General features: G+C 43.9%; 4 protein-coding genes across 8 annotated transcripts in view; 2 read left to right on the top strand and 2 right to left on the bottom strand.

The window, feature by feature from the left end:
- Positions 1–230: 230 nt before the first annotated feature.
- Zmat2 (zinc finger matrin-type 2) lies at positions 231–6,368 on the bottom strand. 2 transcript variants are annotated; one of them, XM_033767118.1, is made up of 6 exons: positions 6,279–6,368; positions 5,839–5,932; positions 4,302–4,425; positions 3,019–3,092; positions 2,046–2,191; positions 231–366 (listed from the first exon to the last, which is right to left on the bottom strand). In XM_033767118.1, exons 1-6 carry the CDS (start codon positions 6,294–6,296, stop codon positions 328–330), a joined length of 495 nt encoding a protein of 164 aa, XP_033623009.1. In that variant the 5' UTR covers positions 6,297–6,368; the 3' UTR covers positions 231–327. The 2 variants fall into 2 exon arrangements, with proteins under 2 accessions (XP_033623009.1, XP_010612149.1); XM_010613847.3 differs by having other exon boundaries at positions 231–1,255.
- Positions 6,369–8,540: 2,172 nt separating this feature from the next.
- On the bottom strand, positions 8,541–14,698 carry LOC104855066 (probable histidine--tRNA ligase, mitochondrial). Of its 4 annotated transcripts, none has more exons than XM_019206047.1 (13): positions 14,454–14,698; positions 13,043–13,114; positions 12,445–12,564; positions 12,227–12,322; positions 11,392–11,517; positions 11,193–11,300; positions 10,884–10,982; positions 10,509–10,602; positions 10,076–10,203; positions 9,737–9,979; positions 9,460–9,576; positions 9,125–9,271; positions 8,541–8,719 (listed from the first exon to the last, which is right to left on the bottom strand). In XM_019206047.1, the coding sequence occupies exons 1-13, from the start codon at positions 14,553–14,555 to the stop codon at positions 8,654–8,656; spliced, it is 1,518 nt and encodes a 505-aa protein (XP_019061592.1). In that variant the 5' UTR covers positions 14,556–14,698; the 3' UTR covers positions 8,541–8,653. The 4 variants fall into 4 exon arrangements, with proteins under 4 accessions (XP_019061592.1, XP_010612146.1, XP_010612148.1 ...); XM_010613844.2 differs by having other exon boundaries at positions 8,541–8,722; XM_010613846.2 differs by lacking the exon at positions 9,125–9,271.
- Positions 14,699–14,762: 64 nt separating this feature from the next.
- Hars1 (histidyl-tRNA synthetase 1) lies at positions 14,763–24,932 on the top strand. The gene is made up of 13 exons (XM_010613842.3): positions 14,763–14,944; positions 15,227–15,316; positions 17,989–18,108; positions 19,548–19,643; positions 20,263–20,388; positions 21,031–21,138; positions 21,249–21,347; positions 21,998–22,091; positions 22,264–22,391; positions 22,485–22,727; positions 23,809–23,925; positions 24,112–24,258; positions 24,522–24,932. Exons 1-13 carry the CDS (start codon positions 14,855–14,857, stop codon positions 24,591–24,593), a joined length of 1,530 nt encoding a protein of 509 aa, XP_010612144.1. The 5' UTR covers positions 14,763–14,854; the 3' UTR covers positions 24,594–24,932.
- Positions 24,933–25,250: 318 nt separating this feature from the next.
- Dnd1 (DND microRNA-mediated repression inhibitor 1) overlaps positions 25,251–25,941 on the top strand; it is a 2,326-nt gene continuing 1,635 nt past the window's right edge. The window contains exons 1-3 of the mRNA XM_010613916.2: positions 25,251–25,332; positions 25,454–25,571; positions 25,876–25,939. Of these exons, the coding sequence (XP_010612218.1) occupies positions 25,309–25,332; positions 25,454–25,571; positions 25,876–25,939 (206 nt within the window). The 5' untranslated portion in view covers positions 25,251–25,308. The remainder of the gene's footprint in view (positions 25,333–25,453; positions 25,572–25,875; positions 25,940–25,941) is intronic.

Raw genomic sequence — 25,941 nt, forward strand, 5'->3', positions numbered from 1 at the left:
CAATTGTAAATAACAGGAAAAAGACTAATTTCAACCCTGGGCGGGCCCTGCCGTTCAAGTTCAAATCAGGTTCGAATTATAAGACTAGTTTTGTGTGAAGAGTGCTGAAAGAATCTATCCTAAAAAGTGACCAGGGTCAAATGGAGAGAAGAAAAAGTTCTATATGGTAATCCTCAGTGTGGGGACAAAACACACACACACAATCAAGAATATGGAAGAGTCCCACCAAATGTGAATCAGGCCAGTCAATGCCATTTATTGTACACGTTGAACAGCCCAAGAAACCCGGTGGCGCCCATAGTTTGTTTGCATGTGTTGTTTGTTTTTTCATTTTCTTTTTTGCTTCAAACAGGTTCTTCCAAGAGCCTGCTCACAAGGAAGACAAAAACAGAAATCCTCAGTAAAATGAAACAAGAAGCTGAAACAGCCTACATTTGAAGAACAATGTTAAAAAATTCACCAGGCACAAACCACACCACACTCATCCCATTTAATTTCCTGTTACATGCGCTGAGGAAACCAAGAACATCAGGCCCCAAGGAATCAGTGCTCTGAGATTCTAGCTCAGGCCTCCTCTTTGTGACAGATTCATGCACACATACATATCCACACACACCACTGATCCAGGCATTAGTACCATGCATGCACAGGTGGCCAGAGACTCATGAAGGTGCAATGGGAAAAGGACTGATCAAGGATATGCCATCAACTAGACAACCCTTCTGTTGCAGGCTGAATGGGAGTCAAAATTAAAACAGAAAACAGAATAAAAGACAGGATGTTCAAACAAGAGGTTGGGTAGATGAAGAGGAAAAGATGCAGGGGGTGTTTCGGGAAAGCAGCCTTAGAAAGGGAGGTCTGTCTTTATTGGGAACTCAGGCAGAGGTCATGTGACTCCAGTGCTATTCTGAGACTGAGTGAATACGCCACAGCATAACCTCTGTGTCCTATACTGTCTCCCAACACAGAGGGAAACCAAAGCACCCACTCCTCCCTGACCATTGACACGCTTAAGGTCTTTCCGAATTACTTAGAAATGAACGTCTCCTCCCCGACGCACACAAAATGTTAGGTCCAGTACAGGCCAAAATTAGGCCAAGTACAAGAAGCCTCAGTAACTCTTTTTGGTGGAACCAAAGCCAGAGAAGCCCATCACAGCTGCCATCTCATCATCCTCCTCAAATGTCAAGTCTTCCTCAGCCCTCCTCTTCTTTTCCTTCTGTTTCTCTTTCTTGTATGCTTTAGCCTTCTCCTCCTGCAGGGGTGGAAATCACCCAGAATCAGTTCAAACTGCTGAGCCAAACGTTGTCAAAAGAGATGTGTGAGCTTCAACATTCCTTTCTATCTTTAGGAGAAAGTAAAACAAAATCTCAAGGGCAGAACAAAAGCCATAGTAAAGGTTTTACAGAATAAGAAAGAAATTTTGGGATCTGTAGAGTTCTCAATCCTACACCTTAGTTCGTCTCTTTAATTCCTAACTAGGTCATGGGAATCATATTTTGGGGCATTCAACATACTAAGATCTGTTGAGTACTTTACGTACATTATACTGAGATCTCTTAATATGAAAAAGTGAGGTTATGTCAACAGTGATCCTGTCAGCCTCTTGGGGACTTAACTCCCTTCTATAGAAAAAAAAGAAAGAAGTGGGGGAGAGTGGGAGAGGGAGGGAGGGAGAGAGGGAAAGAAGAGGAGGGAAGAGGAGTGGAGGAGAGGAAAGTATACATGTGTCGGAAGTAGGAGTAAACAGAAGTCTCCATTCTTTCTTCTCAATTTTGCTGTGAATGTAAAACTGCTCTAAAAAGTATGAAAGGATAATTATGCAAAACAGGTATAACCCAAAAAAAGTCCAGGAGAAGAAGGTAGGCTTGTAGACATTTCCTTTAGCTCATGAGCATCACAAACAAGGCAAAAAAGGCTTCCCCTAGCATACAGAAATTCAGGGACAAAACTGGGAGGCAGTGCAGTGGGATGAAGATGAGGGCCACTTGTGAGTCACAAGTTACAATTCAAAGCTGAGAAAAATGGAGCTAGGACAGTCTTACCTCTTCTCTGAGTTCCTTCATCCTTTCCTCAAAATCATAATCCTTCTGCTTCTCCTCCATCTTTTTCTTGTTCACCTCAAAACGTTTCTTCACCTGATCCAAGGTGGAACGTTCCACTCGCATAGACATGCCAAGGTTTCGCTGATCTGGGCGGGGTCGACGGTAAAGATGGCAACATCATTACAACATCCTCAGCTCCTCAAGTCTTGTCCTGGGCCAGGTGTGGTGGTGCACACCTATAACTCCAAGACTCAAAAGGCTACGGCAGGAGGCTACACAAATTCAAAGACAGCCTGGACTACATAGTGAGTCCAAGGCCAGCATGAATTAGATAAGACTGGCCCCCTTCCCAAAAAAAGTCATGGCTTTATTTTAAACATCTTTTCAAGGTTAGGGGTATAGCACTTGACTGGTGTAAATGAAACCCTGGATTCCATCCCCAGTACCACACACACAAAAAAATTATTCTTTTTTTTTTGAGACAGGTTTCACTATGTGTAGTTCAGGCTGGCCTCAAATACATAAGGACCCTTCTGCCTCAGCCTCCAGAGTGCTGGAATTACCATCATGCCTGGCCAAATTTTTAATAAAATACGCACCAAAAGTAAGTATGACTAAGAGAAACTCATGATTTCATCTGTTCCCAGAGGTAGCATCCCTTACTGAGCAGATGAACACCAAATGGGGCTACCTAGGCCCAAAAGACCAGAGTTGTTCGAGTTGTTGAGAATCAAGAACATTCACTAGCACCACAAAGGGGTGGGGGGGAGGGGCACAGAGTGAACCCCAGAGCAGTATCCCACTTTGTGACCTCCAGAAATATTATCTATCTAATGAAGTAAAGAATGGCCTGTGTGACATGACTGGAGAATTTCCCAGGCATAAAAAGAGTCCAAGGAAAACCACCTTTTCCCTCTACATCACCTTCAAAACCCAACTCCAGCCCCACTCACAAACTACCTCTAAGCCTTACGTTTCTTTCCATTAATGTGATCCAGGAAGTTGATGGAGTCCTTCACCACACAGTCACAGACATTGCAGTAATATCTGACAGATGATAAGAAAGAGCAGATAAATCAAATCCAGTTTTAAGAATCTGGTTTTTGGCCATGGATTTAGCTAAGTGGTTCTGCTGCCTGCCTTACAAGCCCAAGCCCCCCCACCAAAAAAAGAGAAGAATCTGGTTTTCAAAAAATACCTTTTTAAGTAAAGGCTTCATTTCCACACAGACTTCACTCTTGGGAAAAGATAGTAACCATCCTCCAAGATAGACCCACAATGAGCTCTGCTTTTCTGTGTAAGTTCTTTGCAGTCTGTACCAGGGTTGGTCTGTGAGCCCAGGAAGCTATGTTAAAAGTAATGGCATAGCACTTCCAAGACTAGGTTATAAACTGTGGCTCCCAATTTTGTGTAGATTATTTGATCTGAGGAAGCCAGTTGATTTGTTATGAACAACCACATGAAGAAGTCCACAGGATACAGAACTTTAGCCTCCAAACCATACACATGTGGCAGTAGATCTTCCAACCTCATTTAAGCCTCAGATAAGTGCACACCCAGCCAACTCCTTGAACAAAGCTTCATGAGAGACCATGAACCAGAACCACCTTCTCTCACATCTCCTGCCCAAAGAAACTACAAGCTATTTGTTATTTTATGCTGCCAAGATGAGTTAATTTATTAATTTATATAATAAAGGATAAATAACATTGAGGAAAATGACGATAGGTTTATGAACAGCTCAGAGAAAGTGTTAGCTAACTGCTATCTGTGTTGTCCTCCTGCTAGAAACCCTAACTGGATAGAGGAGGAGGGATGGGCAAAAGGGTGGCAAATTTTTGTAGAAACCTTCCTGAAGGTTTCAGCCTTGGTCTAGGAAAAACGTGCACAACCAGGTACCTTCCATAATAGTTACAGCCTTCAGAGTTATTCTAGAACCTCAACACCCGTTTTTCGATCATTAACAGTTTCTTAGCCCCATTTTCACACCATCTAATTCCTCTAGGAAAGTCTTTAGTAGTTCGTTCATTTCTTGTGACAGAATAAATAATCCCTGTTAAGATATTAAGGAGTATTTATAATTCCAATATGAAGAAGATCACAAAATAACTTCTTTTGGGGACACTACTGTTAAGAACTTGGGTAAACCAGGCTGTTATCCTGGGACCATGGACCCTCCTCAACACTTTCTAAAACCAACATAGGTAGTTTACTAAACCCACTCTGGGCTTCAAAGAAAAACAAAAAGTTACTCACCCTCCCATCTCAGATTGTGGGGTAGTCTTGGTGATGACAATTGTCTTCCCAAGCTTGGATTCCAAGTCCACTTTGTAGTCCCTGTGCCGCAGAAGCTCACGCTTGACTGGCTGCACTGGTTTTCCTGAAACATGTTAGGAAAGACTGACCCTTTAGAGTTCCTCAACCAAAAAAAAAAATACATGAAACTCAAAATTCAGAGGACTACTCTCATTTGATTCCTGAAAGATGGGACACAACATGCACTTCAAGTAGCAGTTTGCAACATCAAGGAAGAATTATGAGCACAGAAAAAATGAGAAACAATCCCCAACTTTCTTGAGCTTTTGTCCACTTTAAAACTAGCTAGTCTACAAGCCACAGATGTGGCTCAGTGGTGCTGTGCCTGCCTGACAAGCACAAGGTCCTGAGTTTCATCCCTGGAACCAGAAAAAAAAAAAAACCAAAACTAACAAGTCTAGCCAGGCATGGTGTACAGGCCTATAACCCCAAGTCCCTGGGAGCTGAGGCAGGATCACAAGTTCAAGGCCAGCTCAGGGAATATGGTGAGACTCTGTCTCAAAAACAAAACAAAACAAAACAACACAAATAAAGCTAGCAAATCTAAAAGTAATGTTTTCTCTGTTATTAATTCACTGACTGAGGTGGAAGTGAAGTTCTAAATTTTCACTAGCAGCAACCTTTTCAAAATGCTTTCAGACAGATACCCTAAGCATAACACAAATAAGGATTTTGAGGGAACGGAGACAAATTTTAAAAGGAGCTTGGGCCAGGGATTTAGCTCAGTGGTTCCGCCGCCTGCCTCGCAAGCACAAGGACCCGAGTTCGATCCCCGGTACCAAAAATAAAGAAATAAAAATAAAAAGCCAACATTTAGGAAATACTCATTCACTCAACAGGCATACCTACACTATATTACACATCTTACACAAAAAAACTGAAATGTGTGCAAGTGGTGTGGAAGAAGAATGTTTAAAAACCAGTTTTAAGATGTTTCTTTTTGTAAAAAGGAACTACCTAGGAGAGGAACACAGTTCCTTGACACTAGGAGGCAGAGAGAAGTGGTACCACTAAGCCTAAATGAAACAATCATTTGTTCCTGTGAAGTAACAGTGCCTTTCTCAGACTATAAAGAAGGATCCTGATTGGGCCAAGAATGTTCTCCTACTCCTTAAAAAATTTTCAAAGAAAAGAGAGTGTCATCCATAGCAGTAATCTTCAGCAGCAAAGTATTCCACTTAACTTTTTTGTCACCACTAAGAATTTCAGAGCCCTCTGTACTTCAGGAAAGCAAGCAAATGAATCAAGGAAAGAGAGAGCAAGAAAGCAGAGGATACCAAGGCTGAAAAGCACCTCAAAACTACTGCAGCCCACCTCCTTACTTTCATTTTATGTACGTGGAAACCGAGGACCAGGGAGACAACACCGCCAAAAGAAACAGGGTAGAACATCTTCATCTTAACTCCCCACCCGCTCTCCAGCCACTGACTGCACCGTTTCTATGATACCCTTGGCCCTTGATAAAGCGGGCACCCACCATCCTTCTTTTCTCTCTCTTCTGTGAGCCTCTTCTCAGCAAGCTTCTCGTACTCATCTTTGTCCCACTTTCGGCGAAAGTCCAAGTTTTTTGTCTGTAGGGAAAAAAGCGCTGAAGATCCGTCACTAATCGCGTCCAGACCCCTAGAGAAACTGAAGAAGCCGCGTCCTTGCCAACAAGACGACCCCCGGAGCTTTCCGAAAACGAAGCCTTTCTGGACCTCACCAGGAGGGAAGCTGAGATCGCCTCAAGACCCCAACCCTCGAACCTCCGCGATTCCACGGTCCCTGAGTCAGGGGCTTATGGGAGAATTCTCAAACCCGGACCCTGGGTTTGAAGAAGTGTCGGAAAGCCAGTTAGGTGCCAGCGTCTGTCTATTCAGCGCTGAGAAGGCACCCGCCCCACCACCCTGCATACCTCCTCTCACACACATCACCTACCCCGCTGCCCGACGCCATCTTCACAGCGAAGTGAATGGGAAGCCGGAAAATGTCGTAAAAAGTGTCCAAGAGCCGTAAGGCAAAGTCACCCTCCAATAAATTCAGAGTGTCCTGTTCTAAACAAGATAAGGACTGGAGGGCTTCTGAAACTGGCGAGTCGGTCCCGCCTCTGCTCCAAGGAGAAGGCGCAAGCGCGACAGACATGTGAAGCAACGCGGAAGTAAGGGCGCGTGCAAACGCGTTTGTTTTGGCCCTGGCATACAAAACAAGCACGGAAGGCTGGTTAAGTTCCTTTTCTATCTTACGGCGAAAAACCGAGACTCAGAAGCATTGCACTCAGACGTAAGCTAATCAAATGTGCGTGCATCCTCAAGAGTTGCGTTTCTAAACTGTTTTTTTTTTTTTAGGTACTTGCGAACTGGGGATTGAATTAGGGATATTATACCACAGCCTTTATTTTTTTGGTGGTACTGGGGGTTGAACCCAGGGCCTCATTCTTGCTGGGCAAGCACTTCTCAGCCTGAGCTAAACCCCCAGCCCCTGCCTCTTCTATTTTTTGAGACACGGTCTTAATAAATTACCCACGCTGTCCTCAAACTTGCAACCCTCCTTCCTAAAATTCTTTAAAGACTCGTGTTATTAGTGGTTGTAGATACCCTGTTGACCAATGTGCACTAGGGATATTGCCCAAAGCCACACTGCTGCACCTTCCTCAAGGAACAAAAGAAAAGGGCTTTATGCATTGGATTTGCTTTTTTTCTTCTTCTTCTTTTGACAGTGCTACCCTTGGTTAACTCATTTTTCCTTCAGCTGGAGAACACTACCATCATTCAGTCTATAGTACACAATGTAATCAACATGATTGATCATTGGAAGGCAGGTCATCAGCAACACCCTTGAGCAGCAGTCCCCAACTTTTTTTTTGTATCTGGGACCAGTTTCATGGTTTCTTAGAAGACACTTTTCTACAGACACGTGAAGCGGGTTGGAGAGAGGAATGAAGATGCAATTCTCATTAGGAGAACACAACCTAGATCTTTCACCCATGTAGTTCACAGCAGAGTCCAAGCTGGTGTGAAAATCTAATGTTGCTGCTGATCTGACAGGAGGTAAAACAGGCAGTAATTCATGCAATGGGGGGCAGTTCCACTGACTCACCAGCTGCTCACCTCCTGCTGTGCAACCCAGTTCCCAATAAGCCAGAGACACCACTAAGGCTCCACGGCCTACAGGTTCAGAGCCCCTGTCCTAGAGTGAAGCACTCTGGCAAGTGGCTCACTATGTTTATTTTTAATGACTGTATCGCCAAGCTGTGCAGAGGGTGGAGAGAAGAACTGTGGCTGCTTCCTTGCTGAATACATAAGCATCACCCCAGGGAGGTTACTCCTAGCTCACCAAATTCTCCAGTGTGCACTCAAGCATTTTCTATGGTCTATGCAAATTAATCCCGATAACAAATTACCCAAAATACAATACTTAACATTTTATTTAACATTATCCAACCACTTCTCAAACAGCCTTAATGGCAAGTTATGGAAAGTCAGGACAGTGATTCTAGAATAGGAAACAGTCTTCAGAATCTCAGATCAGCTCTCCATTGTGCCAAATCATCCATTAAATTCAATATTCCAGATCATTAAACAGCAGTCCCATCATGCTATTTTAACAGGCGATGGGCTAATAAGATACCAGATTGATATAGGCACTGCTGAGCCCCAAGGATCATATGGTATTTATGTCCTCTAATTTGTCACTGTCCATCTTTGCTGTATTTAAGTCCTTGGACAAGCCAAAGGCTGGATGTGGACAAATTTCCCAGAATCCGGTTCCAAAGATAAGTGGAAAGATAATTATTTGGCTTCTGATCTCAGTGGTTCAATATCTTCAACCCGGAGTGGTCTTTTACAGAGCCTTGCTCACAGCAAAAATTTTAGCACCTCTAGGTGGCATTCAGTGGCACTTCAAACATGCTTTTTTTTTTTTTTTTTGGTACGGGGGATGGAGCCCAGATCCTTGCGCTTGCAAGGCAGGGGGAAGACACTGAGCTATGTGGCATTCAGTGGCACTTCAAACATGCTTTTTTTTTTTTTTTTTGGTACGGGGGATGGAGCTCAGGTCCTTGCGCTTGCAAGGCAGGTGGAAGAACCACTGAGCTAACCCCAGCCCTGCCTCTTCTGATATACCATGTCTTTCACATAAGCCATCTGCCCCCATGCAGAGTAGCTGTTTACACTAGTCTGGGAGTCCCCACATCCTTGTGTATTCAAGAAGAGAGGAGGCTGAAAGCATTTGTCACCCCTGCTGGCCAGCTGTTGTGAAGTTCTTCAGGAACTCAATGCTAGTGAAAACTTCTGTATAAGAGCACCAGATGGCAATCAGGCAAGGCTCAAGACAGACAGTCGCTTCTGAATTTCAGCCACAAGATGTTCCCGTTTAACGGCCTGCTGAAAAATAAGAGCTCTCAGGTGACAAAGAAAGTGATATTAGCTCTTTAGCCATTTTTTTCCAGATGCATTTCACTCTGCATGTATCCCACCATTTATACAACTATTAGGAAATAAGGTGACTGTGAGAATGTATACCCTTAAAGACTAAGGGGAGTCAAACATTTAATCTATGTCTTTTTTATTGACTAGTCTCAAAACACCCATGCAGATTTCATTTGTCTTCCTCCTGTCCACTTAGCCAATACATGCTGCCTGCAATGGTAGCTGGAGATGGGACTTCATTCATCTCTACCACTATTAGCCCTGAAGATATTTCCTCAGCCAAAACACATATTTCTTTAAAAATCTGAGAAAAGGAGAAACTCTTGATCCCTTCTATTGCTGCCAGCCCTCACTCACCTCCTCTCTGGTGGCCACTAAACGGAGCTTTATGACCCCTGCCTTCTGTTCTTCCTCACCAATAATGACCATCAGGGGAATGCCTGTTTTCTCACAGTAGTACAGTTGGGTTAATAGTTTGGGGTTATTCTTATATAGCATCTCTGCCTGAAAAGGGTTAAAATAGAGTAGGGGACTTAGAGCAACCATAGCACACAACCCCCAAAACATATATATTTTTTTTAAACCAGAAATAAGTGGCTAGCTTTCTCAGTAAACTAAAAAGGCCTTGAGTTCCACTTTTGTTCCTGAATTCTACATATACCTAGATGACTCAGATATCAGCTCCACCATACCTTAATCCCAGCATCCCAAAGCTCTGCAATTAGCTTTAACCGTTCTCGGAGAAAATTCCTCTGAGGTGTGGCCACAAACACCTGGGTCTCTGTGGCCCGAACTTTCTCACCCGAAATCTGATAAAAGACAGAGAAGAAAGAAAAACTAATGAAAACTTCCCCTCCATCAGAAATTCCAAAAACAAGATAAAAGAACCATCAGAAAAACAGTGTGGCTGCACCTCCCAAAATGGGCTTTTAGGCCTCCAGCACCATTTCACACCTATGTAAGACCTACCTTCATCCTCTGTTCCACAATGTGGAAGATTCGCTCTACTCCAATGCTTAGTCCCACACATGGCACTTTGTGGCCCTTAGGGTCAAACATGGCCACCAGTTCGTCATAGCGCCCACCAGCAGCCACACTACCCACATTCAAGGGCTCCTCTCCAGCCTGAGCTGGGGTTTGTAACAAAACTGCTTCATAGATCACTCCTGTATAGTATTCCAGGCCTCGAACAAGACTCAGGTCGAAGGAGATCTGGGGGGGCAAGGTTATAATCAGTGCCAGACCAGACTGTGACAGCCCTAGAGCTCAACTCTCAAGTCACCGGGTCTACTCCCCAGTCAAGCTTACCTTCTCGGTGATTCCAAATAAAGTCAAGTATTCAAAAAGAAGCTTCAGGGCCCCTAAGCCTTCTAGGGCCTGCTTGTTCTGGGATAGTCTGGGATCCTGGAGCATCTGCTCTACCAGAGATATACCACCTGGAGAGAAAAGTGGGGGAAAAGGTGGCCTGTGCCTTTACCAAAGATGTGCTTTACCAAATTTATCTTTAAGTGCTCTATCTAGTCCTCATTTTTTTCCTTTAAAAAGATGACCACACCCTCCTCCTCTACCTTTTTTTTTTCTAAAGACACAAAGTAGTTACAATAAGTAAAAGGGAAATTAAATTCAAGCAAGGTTCTGGAGCTTAACACATCTACAGAAGGGAGCTGATTCAAAGGTAAAAGTTGAACACTGGTCACCTTCAGCCTGATTCTGTCACAGGCCTGAAAATCCTGGTTCTTACCATGACGCTGGACATAGTCCCCAATTCGATCAGCCACTTCAGGAGCCAGGCTTTTCTTTGCCACCATTTCATACCTCACATCCTTCCAAGATATCTGCATAAACACCCAAACATTACCTCAATCTCAAGTCTTTCTCCTGGTGGAAAAAGACATTTCAGTTTCATTTAGTATGACCATAAGCAACCAATAGTATACTTAGAAAAATCAGAGGCAACTTAAGAAATCCAGTCACACTCCCCATTGCACAATTCAGATCTTGCCTCAGAATGTCACCTTATATTCCTACCATATTCAGCTCACTTCCAGTTCTCTTTATTTTCTCTATTGGTATGGATTTCAGGACAGTGCAGAAACCTATATAGGGTCTTTTTTACCTTGTCTAGTTTGTCCACGGAGGAACAGATAGTATGGAACTTGCTTTCAGGAACACCACAGACAGCAAAAATCCCATCCACGATTTGCCGGTCATTGACCTGTGAATTCAATGTAACCCAAGGTTCTTGTAAAGGTCCTGTCCCTGAAAACAATGGCAGTTCCTAACTCTCTGACTTGTAAAAGGGGAAAAAAGGAACTCTCACAGGAGGATCATCCAAATGCACACACACACACACACACACACACACACACACACACACACACACAAAAACCCAGGTAGAATCCAGACTTCTCAGTCTTGGTCTTACCTTAATGAGAAAGTCTCCCAGCTGCAACTCACTTAGTATTTCATACATGATCTTCAAACATTCTGCATCAGGGATCATAGGGTCAAACTGACCAGCAATATCAAAATCCTACAACAAAGAAGACAGGAAAAAAACCTCCACTGATGAACCAATTCCCAGGTTAACTGTCAAACTATGCTGTCCCTATCACGTCACTTACACACTGGTAGAACTCCCGATAGCGGCCCTGGACTACAGTTGGACTCTCCCTTCGCCACACCTTTCCAACTTGGTAGCGTTTCATCTTCTTCAGTTTATTCATGGCCAGATAACGAGCAAAAGGGACCTCACATAACTAGGTTAAGGAAAATATTGCAGTCAATGCTTGGGTCCAGCATACAGACGTTAAAGGGGACTGGACCTCTATCTGTTTGATCTTATTTAACAGAATGAGAACAAAGACCTTCTCTGCTTTGTTTCCCATTATCCCAAGATATGGCAGTACTTGGTATTCAAAACATATCTAGTAGTGTCAAATGAAGGAATCTCACCAAGGAAAACTGAAAGCTGAGCAGAAAGTAGGAGAAGAGATAGAAATGACCCCCCAAAAATTCAGGTCTTGGCCATCTCCTCCCATTCAGATTAATACCCAACTATCTCTAAATGCAGTGGTCAAGCTTCAGAGCCTGGATTTGCCTCCTATATCAAGTCTTTGTTTCTGAAACTGTAGGCCAAGGACCAATGCATTTTAATTACCCAGGATATCTACTTAAAAATGTAAGTTTTTGAATCTTACTCCTATTATAGAATTAAAAATCCCTGAAGCTAGGAATATGTTTCAGTGAACTTCCTTAAGGGATTCTGACAGACACTGAAGTTAAATGAGAGGTCTCCAGGCCAGGCTCTGCTGGCAGAATTGACTTTTAGAAGAAACTAGAAGTAAAGGCTACTGTCAGTGGAGCCATAGTGTCCCATAGTCATGCTCCTCCCTTTTGTCAGAGAAAGTCCTCTGGATTTGGAAAAAAACAAGTCAGCCTCCAGCACTCAAAAGATACAGTAAGGTCATAACGAAGGGACAGCAGCTCTCCACCTTGATCCTCCAGATCATAGATGAGCCCAGACTCATTGTCATACTTCTCAGTGAGAAATTCCTGCAGGGATCAAACAGAAAGAGCCACAATTCAAATGATAACTACACAACACAGAAGAAAAGCCCTCTGGGACCCTCAAGGCAAGTGACGAAAAGGGATTCCAGACACTCTTCTCCCCTTACCCTTAGCTCAAATGCTGGGGTATCCAATCCCTCTGCTCCATGACGTTTAAAGCAACTGATAACCGTATCAAGAATTTTCTCCCTCACAACCATCTGCTTGGGACTAAGATCTCTGGTGCCCTGGAAATCAAACACAGTCATAGTACAACAAAAAACAAGTCCACTTAAGACAAAGAGTTAAATTAGGCCTATAATGTAACGTATGGACTGAATGTGGTTTTTGTTTTTCCTTTTTTGCAGAGTATAGGAACTTTCATATGCGAGGAAAATACTCTACCACTAAGCTACATCCCTATCCCTTTTTATTTTTGAGATAGAGTTTTACTACATTGCCCAGGCTGGCCTTGAACTTGTGATCTTCCTGCCTCATCCTCCCAAGTAACTGAGATTACAGGTATGCACTACCACGCTTGAACTGGAATTTTTTTACTTCAGATAACTCTGAGTTTCACCTAGTATGTCAAGAATAGAAAAGGTTTTTGTTTTTGCTTTTGTTTGAAACTTAGCTCAAAAAGGTATAAGAAGTTACAGAGGTAAGTCCAGCAGAGGTCAGTCCTCCATGGTATTCTAATGGGGTAAGATGGGTAAAGGACATTACCTTTGGGGTCTTGATAAAATTTGTTTTCTCTTGATGTGATTTCAGTTGGGATGTTAACATTGCCTGTGCAACCTGGCAAAAGAAGGAATATAAAATGTAGCTCTCTGGACTCTAGCCAGACCTATGACATCTCTAACTCTACAGGCCACCAGTCTGAAAAGATCTTTGACCCTGAGAAAGAGCAAGCCAGAGCACCATTTTATCTATCCTGATCTCAGATCCCCTCCCTTAAGAACCCATGTTGCATGTAAAATTTTACATGTAATGTATATGAAGTCAAGTCTCTAACACTTCACTATATTTGAAGTTTTTAAATGTCTGAAGAAGTTTTAAGCACATGAAAACAATGAAGGCCTAAAATACCACTACCACCACCACTGCCCCACTCCTGGTACGGGAGCACCTGTTAGTATGAATGCTTCCAGTTCTCAGTTCTTACTCAAACAGAAAAAATAAGAATCCTTAGTAAGATAGGACTATTTGTCAGGCTTAGAGATAAGGTAAATGTAATCTGAATAGAGAAGCAGCCCAAGAACTCATAACAAGCCTATCAAATGCAAGGAATGCAATTCCTGAATGAACTTAAACACTTGTAGAATGATGTGACTGAACTTTCTTTTTCTTTTTGGAGACAGGATCTTACTATGTAGTTCAGGCTGGTCTTAAACTCACTATGTAGCCCAGTCAAGCCTTGAACTCGCAGCAATCCTCCTGCCTCTGCCTCGCAAGTGCTGAGACTACAGTACAGGCATCCTCCACCATGCCCAACTGTGACTGAAAATTAATTTTAAAAATCTTAGCTCTGTTGTTTATGACAGCACAAAGAATCTGCTAAGAAGACATTAGGGACTTTCTGAAGAAAGGCAAAACAAAACCATTACTTAAATACTACCGGCAGGCTTTTTCAGCAATTGGAAATATGCTTGTTCCTGTGATTTTCTCCCCAAAGAGAAGTCCTGTTCAAGTCCACAATACCCCATCTTCAATTCTCAAACCAAAACTTCTTTTAAAACTGACAGTATTTTTCTCAGATTCACTTTAAGGTAGGTAATACGAACTCAATCAACTTATTTTCTTTAGCTAGCTCATTCAGTGAGAATATCCATGTATTTTGCTTATGAAATAGGAAAATAGTGATTTTAAGAACTTGAGTTAATGAAATGAGGAACTTATTAAAATACTCGCTTGCTACATAGGTGCAGGTAAGTCATTTAATCTTGCATCCTCCGTTTTCTTAACTGTAAAATGAAAAAATCCCAACTTCTCAAGCTTGCTCTAAGTATTAAATAACAAAGAATCCAAAATGCTTGGTTCAGTGCCAGTATATAGCGGGCGCCCAATAAAAACCAACCGTAATAACTATCCATGTCTTCACCTTCCCCAACAAACCCAATCTATCAGTCTAGCTCACCTGGCTATGGCAACCGACCGCTCGGATGCACGCAGCGCGGCGCAGGAGCTGGCTGAGCAGCGCAGCGCAGGTCCTCCTGGGCAAGAGTCCGAGCTGTGGCATCGTGCCGCGGGACACAGCTTTCAGAGATAACAGCCCAAGTCTTGGAAATGAGGCAGAACCGTGCCCAGGAATAGTGTATGGCGCTAGAAACACGCAGCCCAAGTACCAAGGGACACTAAACTAGTCCTACAAAACGAAACTAAGGTTTCCTCAAAACCCCTGACCCGGAAATGATTTTAGCAATCTTCGGAGACTCTCTAGTCCTGCAACTCGCGACTCGATAGCCGGAAGTCATCCAGACTGACGCTGAGTCCACCAAGGCCGTCCCAGAAAGCAGTCATCTCCACTTGATTGCGGGGATGGCAAATCGTGCTTCGCTGGAGGAGCTGGTGCGACTTCAGGGAGAGCGCGTACGGGGCCTCAAGCAGCAGAAGGCCAACGCCGAGCAGGTACGACCCAGGCGGTAGGAGAAGTGCCTGGCAAAGCAGGCTACGACGTGAACCCAGGTGCTCGGTACAGAGGACAGGGATGTGGAGGGAGGGATTGCGCTGGCAGGGAGAAGGATGGGCTGGGTCGTGAGGTAACTACGGTGGGTCCCGAAAGAAGCAAGGCAAACCGAGGCAGATAGACCGCCTCATTTTCTGATGAAGGAGAAATACCGAATGAATGGCCGGGGTGGGGGGTGGGAGTGGGGGTGACGCGTAGTCCAGCAGCTTTTTTCCCCTCTACAGATCGAGGAGGAAGTGGCAAAACTCCTGAAACTGAAGGCACAGCTGGGCCCTGATGAAAGCAAACAGAAGTTTGTGCTCAAAACCCCCAAGGTAACGTCATTTCTATGGGGGCCTCAGAGAGAGGCTCTAATTCTATTAACAAGGACAGTATATTGGCTTCCCTGAACCAGGTCATTGAGGAGGGCCTGAAATATTGCAGAGGAACAATAGTTGCTCAGGGCGCTAGGGTGGTTTAAACTCTGAATCATTCTGGGATGGCAAAGTGATGACAGAAAGGAGGCCAGCTGGATGCTCAGGGAAGTTGGCCTCCTAGTGTTACTTCATTCAGTAAATATTCATTGCGTGCTTACTGTGTCCCTAACATGGTATAAAGCACCAAATATATCATGGTGGACAATATAGCTTGCCCCTGTTCTCCTATAAGAGAAAGATTTAGGACCAATACTCTGACACATGAATATGTAATTACAAATTGTGATTAGAAAGAAATTAACAAGGATATTCTGAGAAAAATAAAGGAGAGCTGAAGAGTCTGAGAAAGCCTCACTGAGGAAGGCCCCTATTAATGGACCTAACAGATGGGTAGGAGATAGCTAAGGAAAGAGTGTAAGGAAGATTAATCCAGTAGTTTGGAAACCCGAAAACTGTAAAGAGATTTGGCAGTTTCCAGGAACTAGAAGATGACCTACTCAACTAGAACCAAATAGAAGGTAAACTGGAGTGAAGTTGGCAATTCTTAGTTTGTCCTCTAGAATTTCGTTTTAAATGCCACTTTTGGTAAGTTCTGTAAACAACTATTTACTTCTTTGTCTAGGTTCCCTTGACATTTCATACATATCTTTTTTATTGCACTGATTTATTGTAGTTACTTGTCTGGTTTAGTTACATGGGAGGCTGAATCCAAGTGCCTTTAAATAAGTAGGAATTTGATGATTGTATTTGAAATTGAATTCTAAAGGAGAGGGAAGGTGGTCTGTCTTCCTTGTGTAAAGGTTAATTCTTTGGGCTCCTAAATTCATTGAACTGTTCTTTTCTATAAACAACTTTATTTCAGAGGTTAAAGAGAGACAGTGTAAAATCTCAAAGCAGTGATGAAGTCAGTATTCAAAGTAGTGAATAAGGTAAAAACTTAAAAGAAAATTTATAATATATCAGTCCATTCTCATCTTTAAAAGTAAGGCAACCAGAAATTATGTTCCTGTTGATGTGGTGCAATAAGAAATACATAACACCACCTATAAAGCATTCTTGCCAAGAGAATTTGAACTGGAATCTAATCAGGCCTTCAGACTGTTTACAAGAGACAGAGGACTGCATTAAATGACACAACAGGATATTTCTAACCAAATCTAAAAGACACATTGAGGATATTGTTAACCTGATCTAAAATATGACCAAAAAAAAATTAGGACAAAGAATAATTTCCTCAACAAATAAATGACATGAAAAAGAAAAACAGGGAACACCAGGGGTATAGCTCAGTGGTAGAGCACATGCATTGCATGTATGTGGCCTTGGGTTTGATTCCCAGCACTAAGAAGAAAAAGAAAGAAATGAAATAGTTGTAGATTAAATAGCTATATTAATTAAATACAATCCACAGACTTTGTTTACAATCTGAATCAAGTAAGCCTCCATAAAAAGATGTTATTGAGGCAGTCGGGGAAAATTGAGCATGGCTTGGTATGAGATAATATTAAGGGTTGCTATTGGTTTTGTTGGTTATGATAAAGATACTATAGTATTTTAGATTTTCTTAAAGTCGTTCAGTAGTGAATCATACTGAAGTAGTTGAGGATGAAAATGTTAGGATATCTGAGATTTATGTTAAAATACTTTAGAAAAAGTATCAGAGTTTGAATGAAATAATAGATGTTACTGGTTATTGAAACTGGGTAATGGAGCTGGGTGCTTATCTAGCATGGCTCTGGATTCAATCCCCAGTGCCACAAAAAACAAACAAGTAAACCTCCTTTTACAGAGACATATCTGTGTTAGGCTAGATCTTCATATACTTCAACCAGAACAATATAGTACAAGCAGAATTAAATACAGAAGTACATATAGCTGTCTTTTATTACGTCAGACATTAAAGATTGGCAAAGATGTCATGAATGCCACTTTTAAGTAAATATTTTTTTGTTTTAGAAAAATACTTTCTTAAAACATTATTTGTATCAACATGTGATTGATATATTAATAAATACAGAAATATTTGTTTTACTTTCTAACCGTAAATATTGACAGTTACTTATAAGACTATAAAAAGGCCCTAAGACCAAAAACTTTGGAGTAGATTCTAAAAGTCAGACTAAAAGCACCAACCTGGAAGGAGAGCATAGTTCTCCTGCTACAGGCTTGCTGAGTGGCCTTAGGTAGTGACTCTTCAACATCCTGTAATTTGTATAAAGTGCATCTGCCTAGGCTATATCTTAGGGCTGTTATCAAAAATAAATTAAAGAATAAATAGTAGTATTAATTAGAATTTAAAAGAAAATGATGTTGGGAAAAAAAACTGCTTGTAAGGTTCACACTTCAACTTGTTGAACTAGATTGAATTCGTTATTCCAATCCAGAGGAATGGAATTTAGAAGGCCAATAGCAAATTAATAGAGAACTATTTGTGTTCATTTTACAGTAGGAAAAATCTAAATTTGGGGCAGGATTTGCTTTCCTTATTATTGAGATCATTGTTTTATAGTTCCAAAACTTTTGGTCTTTTAAATCTCATCCCTTGTCCTTTGGCTGATTTTGACTTCAAGGGAACAAGAGACTACAATCCCTGGCAGATGGCAGTTAGGGAGAAGGTCTTTGATGTAATCATCCACTGCTTCAAACGCCATGGTGCAGAAGTGATTGATACACCCGTATTTGAACTAAAGGTGAGAGATATGTAAAGAGAAACCACATGATGCAAGCGTGGGCTTATGAGTAACAGAAGATAACAGGAGTCTGGGGGTCCAAAGGCTCTACTCATACTGTAGACACAGACCAGTATTTTCTTCAGTAAAAAATGGGAGAGGACTGGCTTGAAGAAAGAGGCATTGCTTTTTATTCATCTTGGTTGTGACCAGCAGCTTTCAAAAGACTCCTGTTTATACTGAATTCCATAGCATCTATACTTGGATGTTTTCTATACATGCAAACCATATGTATGTAAAGTATAAATATGCAACCAGTCTCCTATTGATGGACCCTAAGATAATTTCTATTTCTTTGCCATTAGAAATCAGATTGCATCACTCCCTATTTTAAAACCCCAAAACACTTAACAATTTAAATTTTCTCTTTCTCTCTGAGTTGTTTTGTTTTGAGACAAGGTTTTTGGGTTTTTTTGGCTTGAAAGTGGGTCTTGCTATGTAGTTTAGGCTGACCTTGAACTAGGTAGTCCAGGCTGGCCTCAAACTCATGGCAATCCTCCTACCTCAGCTTCCCAAGTGCTGGCATTGCAAGCCTATGCCACCATGCCCACCTGGTAAGGCAGGGTCTTGCAGTGTAGTTCAGACTGGCCTAGGACTCACTATGTAGCACCAGGCTGGCTGGAAACTCATGGAGATCCGCTTGCTTCAGCCTCCCATATGCTAGAATACAGTGGTGTACCACCTTACCTGGCTGTAAACCACCCCCCCAACCCCCGCTTCTCTCTCTCTCTGTCTGCTAAGTTTCCCGGGCTGACCTTAGACTTATCATCCTCCTGGCTTAGCTTTCCAAAGTTTTGGGTTTACAGGCGTGCACTACTATGCCCAGCAGGCTCTTGGTTCTTGCTCTTATATTTTCCTAAACTCCCTTTTCCCCTGAGTCTTTCCATGGCATTGGTTCAGATTAAATTAGAGACTGTAGATTTTAATTTCCAATCTCAGCAAAAATGTAGAACACTTAAAATTAATCATGCTTCAGTGATAGGTTTTTGTTTTCAAAACCTTTTAAATTGTTTTATTATCAAGCGTGGTGGTATACACCTGTAATCCCAGCACTGGGGAGGCTGAGGCAGGAGGCTTGCTGCAAGAGCCAGGCTAGTCTGGGCTACACAGTGAGTTCAAGGTTGGCCTAAATTACGTAGCAAAACCCTGTCTCAAAAAAAAAATTTTTTTTATTTTATTTATTAATTTTTTTTTTTGAGACAGGGTCTCACTATGTAATTGAGACTGACCTGGAACTCACTATGTAGCCCAGGCTGGTCTCGAACTCACAGCGATCCTCCTGCCTCAGCCTCCTGAGCGCTGGGATTACAAGAGTGCACCACCACGCCCAGCAAAAAAAAATTTTTTAAATAAATAGTTTTAGTGATGATTGTGACTACATTTTTTTTTTTCCCCTCCAGGAAACCCTAACTGGAAAGTATGGAGAAGACTCTAAGCTTATCTATGACCTGAAGGACCAGGGTGGAGAGCTGCTGTCCCTCCGTTATGACCTTACTGTATCTTTCTAAACATGGGCTCTTGAGAGTTTGGCCTTCATTGGCCTGGGGTTATTTCTAGCCTTAGATTTAGGGACAGGCAGACATAGGTAAGATTAAATATAAAGCCATTGATAGTTAGAGGAATTATATCTCTACACCAGTGGGGGACCTTGGCTAAACAAACCATAGGCTTAGAAGTGTGAATCCTGAGTGAGACCTGAGCTTTATGTCAAGCCTCATTTCCTAGGTGTACAACAGTGCCCTGTCCAGTGAACAGAGTTCTCTTAATTGAGCAGCACATTTCCTTTATCTCCAAGCTACACAAAGAATCATCTGCTTAATTATCCCACGAGACCCTTTGTCTGCTGTGTCCAGCTTGTTCATCCCCCTGCTATACTTGGCATGGCCCGGGAAGACACTGTCTAATTTTTTGAGACTTCAGCTGCCCAGTGGTAGTAGCACAGTAGCATAGTTGATTCTTTCTGATACTCAAAAATGCTGTTAACCTTACCGGTAGTAGCTTAACCCACACAGTAGTTAAACCCACACAGGGAGAGGTTAGACTCTGGCATGTGTGGGAGATGATAACTTCCAAACAGCAGTAGGAGAGGCTTTGTCCTTAACTCTCTGTCATCAGGTTCCTTTTGCTCGGTATTTGGCAATGAATAAACTGACCAACATTAAACGCTACCACATAGCAAAAGTGTACCGACGGGATAACCCAGCCATGACCCGTGGCCGATACCGGGAATTCTACCAGTGTGTGAGTGTTAGAAAATGGGGTCGGCGGGGAGGAGAGTGGGTAACTCAGGCCCTGCCTCAAGCCAGTGGAATCTATTGCGTATTATAGTTTTCTGAGCAAACTGGATGTTCCAGAAAATACTTATAGGTTTCTATGGTATTTTCATGTAGATTTAACAGTGGTCTTGTGGAGTAGGGAGGAGATTTTTCTCCATTTTATATATAAAAGTAACTTGATATTCAACAGATGAGGGGTCATAGGGATAAGACAGGCAATCTGTGTTCATTGTTCTTTATATTAAAGTAGTGATAGGATCATAACAGAGGATGGGAAAATTTGGTGTAAGATATCAACTCATCAAGACTGAAATGACTTCTGATGAACAGAAAAAAATAAGGATTAACACTGGATAATTGTCCTACACAGTACGAGGAATCAGGGAGAAGATGAAGTAGATAATGAAAAATAGCCCAGTAGAAAAGGACACCAGGACTTGTTGAGAGGCCCAAAAATGCTGGGCTTTTCTTCTGGGCTAATGGCCAGCAAAAGAAGGGAAGTCTGCTTATGTATGCAAACAGGCCTTCTTAGAGACAGCAGAGTTCTCACGTTCCCCCTTAAGGCCACTGAACGCCTGCAAAACTCTGGTTACCCTTTTCCCTACAGGATTTTGACATTGCTGGGCAATTTGACCCTATGATCCCTGATGCAGAGTGCCTGAAGATCATGTGTGAGATCTTGAGTTCACTTCAGATAGGAGATTTCATGGTCAAGGTCAGAGCTGAATAAGGCTGGGAGGGCAAAGTTGGGTCTGGCAGAGGGACAAATAGCAAAGGCTATTGAGGGTCACAGAAATGTCCTCATGATGCCTTGGGTCCCCACAGGTCAATGACCGGCGCATCCTAGATGGTATGTTTGCCATCTGTGGTGTTCCTGATAGCAAGTTCCGTACCATCTGTTCCTCAGTGGATAAGCTGGACAAGGTAACTATTTAAATACCTCACTCTTCTCTTCCCAGATCCCACCATGCCTTGAGAAATAGAAAACAAGACAGATATGTAGCTGGGCAAGGTGACATACACCCGTAATCCCAGCACTCGGGACGATGAGGTAGGAGGATCACTTTGAGTTCAAGTTCAGCCTGGGCTACATAGTGAGTAGTGAGTTCAAGGCCATTCTGAACTACATAGCAACACCTTACCTAAAAAAAAAAAAGACAGGTGTTGTGGTACATTCCTGCAGTCCTAGTACTCTGGGAGGCTGAGGCAGGAAGGTTGCAACTCTTGGGCAACTTGGTGACTTAATAGGGTTCTCTCTCAAAATAGAATATTTGCTGCTGCTGCCTGCCTTGCAGGTGCAAGGTCCTGAGTTTAATCCCCAATACCAAAAAAAAAAAAAAAAAGCAAAACTGGGCATATTAGCTTAGTGCAAAGGCCATCAATTCAATCGTCAGTATCAAAAATGGGGCGGGGGGGACTAAGAGGAATCTGCCTCCATGCCCACCTGAAGAGATTAGTCCCAGGATGTAGGTTAAAGGGCAACTTCTACTCTGACCGCTCCCCAAGGAGGGGCCACACTTGCTCTGTGGCAAGGAAACTGCTCCAGAATTCCTGACTATCATATGTCTGCCCAGGTGTCCTGGGAAGATGTGAAGAATGAAATGGTGGGAGAGAAGGGCCTTGCACCTGAGGTGGCTGACCGCATTGGGGACTATGTCCAGCAACATGGTGAGGAACAGAACCCAGCTTCCTCCTCAGTAGCCATTCCACTACCCACAGATCTAATGTTAAAACTCTGTGTATACTCATGTACACATGCACTTGCAGTCTAGGTGACTAAAAGTGTACACCCTCTGCCTTTTTCTTCTTGTTGGTCTGCCTCATAAATTTATCTTCCCAGGTGGAGTGTCCCAGGTGGAGCAGCTGCTCCAAGATCCTAAACTGTCTCAAAACAAGCAGGCCATGGAAGGTCTGGGAGATGTGAAGCTGCTGTTTGAGTATCTGACCTTGTTTGGCATTGCTGACAAGGTGAGTCAAGTTGTAGATTTGAGTCCAGGCTGAGCTCTGTGCCTTCAGGTCTCTGGTGTTGATCTGATACCGAACATGTCCTTGTCTCTATAGATTTCCTTTGATCTGAGCCTTGCTCGGGGTCTGGACTACTACACTGGGGTGATCTATGAAGCTGTGCTGCTACAGACTCCAGCCCAAGCAGGAGAAGAGCCCCAGGGTGTGGGCAGTGTGGCTGCTGGAGGGCGCTATGATGGGCTAGTGGGCATGTTTGACCCCAAAGGGCGCAAGGTGCCGTGCGTGGGGCTCAGCATTGGAGTGGAGCGAATCTTCTCCATTGTGGAGCAGAGACTGGAGGTAGGTCTTCGGGACAGTCTAGGCAGGTGGTGATGCTCCAGCTGTCTCTCATGTCCAAGGGTAAGCAGCATCTCAGAGAAATGGACAAGATATGATCACTGACCTTACAGTCTCATCCCATTATTATAGGCTAGTTCTGTGAATCTTTGATGTTTGTTTCTCCGCTAGATCTTCTCTCTGGATCCTACTTGCCCTGAGGCTGTCAGAAATCTAGGCTGCTGTGTCCATAACCCAGATCTTCCTCATGACAGAATACTTAACATTTTACTGCTCATGGTCATGAAATTTGTAAGTGGTAGAGTCAGAATTTGAATCTATGCAGTAAACTCCATTGTCTGGCTCCTAACCACTCTGTAATATTGCCTCTCAGTTGGAAACATACGTCAGGCCCTGGGATCCCTCATGGCTGCCTTGACTCTTAACACTTAGAGTAACACTAAGAAAACCACCACTGTGGCCTCAAGCCCTCCTGTGTTGCTACTGCTCTTAAAGGGCTTGTTGAATTTAATTTTTATGAGTGTTGTGGCATCCTTCCCAATACTCCTGTTCCTTCTCTCTAGAGTGGACACCACCTAAGTTTCTCAGTTGACATCACTGTTCCAGTATGCATCTTAGTTTTTGCATAAAAGTCAAGAAGCACCATCAGCATTCTCCCTTACTCCCCATCCACACACACCTTGAGGTCAGCCCCATGAGAGGCATGGTCTCATGAATGGCGAGTAGATAGTAAGTGGGGACTGGAATGCCAGGGGTAATTTTCAGGGTGGGCCCATGGTGGTTCTTCCATGTGATGTTTTTCTGAACCCATAACTTGCTGTATGGAGATAAGCTTGAAGTGAATGTAACTAAGTTCCCTTTGCCATTGCCCTAGATTACTTATTCTGGCAAGTCATGTCCAAGTTAACTTATTTCTTAAATCTTTTTAAAGCTACCTTATGCCCAACTGCTAAATGAGAAGACTGGTTCCTCTCCTAGTGGGGCTGAGTTGGACCTAGTCTCTCAGAATCCTGACTAGAGACTTCCTGTTTGCTCTTTGTTGTTGTTAGCCCAGCTCTCTGACTCATATTTGCTCCTTTACTAGGCTTCAGAGGAGAAGGTACGGACCACAGAGACACAGGTGCTTGTGGCATCTGCACAGAAGAAGCTACTGGAAGAAAGATTGAAGCTTGTCTCAGAGCTGTGGAATGCTGGTATCAAGGTATAGGAGGCAAGCCCCAAAGTGGTAGGAGACCTGGGTCTAGGTACAAACTGATAGTTCATCCGTAGTGCCTTTTGTCATTACTACTTGGGGTGGAGCTAATAGCAAAGTGCCAGCGTAGACCCCCTAAGAGGCGGTCCCTGAAGATAATAGAAGCCAGTTTTTGTCTATTCTGGTTCCTTGTAGGCCGAGCTGCTGTACAAAAAGAACCCAAAGTTATTGAACCAGTTGCAGTATTGTGAGGAAGCAGGCATCCCACTAGTGGCCATAATCGGCGAGCAGGAGCTTAAGGATGGGGTCATCAAGCTGCGTTCAGTGGCCACCAGGGAAGAGGTAAGGGGGAAAGTCAGGAAGGCTAGGGGATAAGGAACATGTGCTCTTTTGGTAGGCCCCTGCCAATGTGAGACCTGAGCCTGATACAGTACTAACTTGTAAAGGACTGAAGGGCTTAATCTATTACTGTGTTCATGGTGTGGGGTAAGATCTCCAATCCCCACATAGGAGGCACTGTCTCTTGGTGTGTCTGATTGGGTCCTGACCTAACAAACACTGGAGTGGAAGATATTCATACCACCTTCTTCCCTCATCCTGGCCAGGTGGATGTCCAAAGAGAAGATCTTGTGGAGGAAATCAGAAGAAGAACAAGCCAGCCCCTCTGTATCTGCTGAGCCATGCAAACTATCAGAGGAAGGTGGGACTGGCACTATTTGAGGCTAAAACTTCATTTGTGCTTAAACAGTTTTTGCACACTTTTGTTCCAGTAAGAAGACCTGAGGAGTGGTCAGAACAGAGACTTATTTTATTGTGATTGTAGTAATCACTGGCAAAGATGCCCAGGTACTACACCACTTTCTAGAGTGGGGAAATTAGCTAGTGAGTAGCCTGAGCTACTTAGACAGGCCTGACATGGCGTCATCAGGAGGGCCCTATTCCAGATGGAGCAGGTGCGTTCCCACCACTCCTGTAGCCAAAGGTCCAATAAAATGCCTCAACCACTGAAGCATGCGTCACTGATGCCTCCTTGTTCAGTCTTCCCCACCAGAGCCTGAGCCACCCATTCAGATCACTTCATGGGTGGAAAAGGGAAGAAGACACTCTAGGGTGAAGGGCGCCTGCGTGGTTTTCGCCTCCAGCTTCTATCCTCCGCCTTCGGAGCCCCTCCTGAGGAGGGGGCTGTCTTCCTCCGTTTCTCGCCAGAGTTTCTAGTTTTCCATCTAGGGTCCCAGGGCGGGGGCGCACGTGCAGCCCCACCCCCCGGAGGCGGGGCCTGCGCAGAGCCAATGAACGCTTGGGGGCAGAGGGTAGAGAAGCTTCCAGAGACCTAGGCCTTGAGGGAGAAGGAGAAACTTATAAAGAGGTTAAGGGCGCGGCCGCAGCACAGCCATGCAGTCGAAACGCGAATGTGAGGTAGGTGACGGAGCGGCGGCGGAGTTCGGCCTGGCCTGCGTAGGTGGTGGCCACAAAAACTTAAATCCACGAGGGGCTGGGGATTCTGCATTGCGCAATTCCAAACTGCCTTTTCTCTCAGCAATGGTGTGAGAGGGTGAATCCTGAGAACAAGGCGGCCTTGGAGGCGTGGGTCAGGGAGACGGGCGTCCGCCTGGTGCAGGTGAACGGGCAGAGGAAGTATGGCGGGCCACCCCCAGGTACGGCTGCCCCAGTCCCTGCGTGCGTCCCCGCTGCGCCGGCCTGACTGCCGCGCGGCACCCTTCAGGGGCCAGACTTGCACCCCAGCAGATTGCGAAGTTCGCTAGGGTCCTCCACACACCGCCCTGGGTCGGGAAGGGGAAGCCAGCCCCAGGGTGCACCTGCTCTGCGCCAACCCTGTTGCTAGTTTGGTCACCTCATTCCCCTGCGGCCCGGGTGTACCCGTTGGGTGAACGGTCGGCGCTGGGAAGTGGGATTCGCATCCCGTCGGATGACAGTGCCTTCCCCCACGCTCCTCTGCAGGCTGGGTGGGCAGCCCGCCGCCCGCCGGCTCCGAGGTGTTTATCGGACGGCTGCCCCAGGACGTGT

Source organism: Fukomys damarensis, unplaced genomic scaffold (genome assembly GCF_012274545.1).
Source record: "Fukomys damarensis isolate Sample0158 unplaced genomic scaffold, DMR_v1.0_HiC HiC_scaffold_3, whole genome shotgun sequence".
Taxonomy (NCBI): Eukaryota; Metazoa; Chordata; class Mammalia; order Rodentia; family Bathyergidae; genus Fukomys; species Fukomys damarensis.

Coding starts and splice junctions, on each gene's coding strand:
- Hars1 (XM_010613842.3), top strand. CDS start 14,855: ATGGCAAATCGTGCTTCGCTGGAGGAGCTGGTGCGACTTCAGGGAGAG. Junction 20,389..21,030: donor ACCGGGAATTCTACCAGTGT/GTGAGTGTTAGA, acceptor TTTTCCCTACAG/GATTTTGACATTGCTGGGCA. Junction 23,926..24,111: donor TGTGGAATGCTGGTATCAAG/GTATAGGAGGCA, acceptor GGTTCCTTGTAG/GCCGAGCTGCTGTACAAAAA.
- Zmat2 (XM_010613847.3), bottom strand. Junction 3,093..4,301: donor CCACAATCTGAGATGGGAGG/GTGAGTAACTTT, acceptor ATCATCTGTCAG/ATATTACTGCAATGTCTGTG. Junction 1,256..2,045: donor TGAAGGAACTCAGAGAAGAG/GTAAGACTGTCC, acceptor CCACCCCTGCAG/GAGGAGAAGGCTAAAGCATA.
- LOC104855066 (XM_010613844.2), bottom strand. CDS start 14,555: ATGCCACAGCTCGGACTCTTGCCCAGGAGGACCTGCGCTGCGCTGCTC. Junction 11,518..12,226: donor CCCTTCGTTATGACCTTACT/GTATCTTTTGAG, acceptor TAGTTATGTGAG/GTCCCTTTTGCTCGTTATCT. Junction 10,204..10,508: donor GGACTATGTCCAGCGTCATG/GTAAGAACCAGG, acceptor TTTTCTCTCCAG/GTGGTATATCTCTGGTAGAG.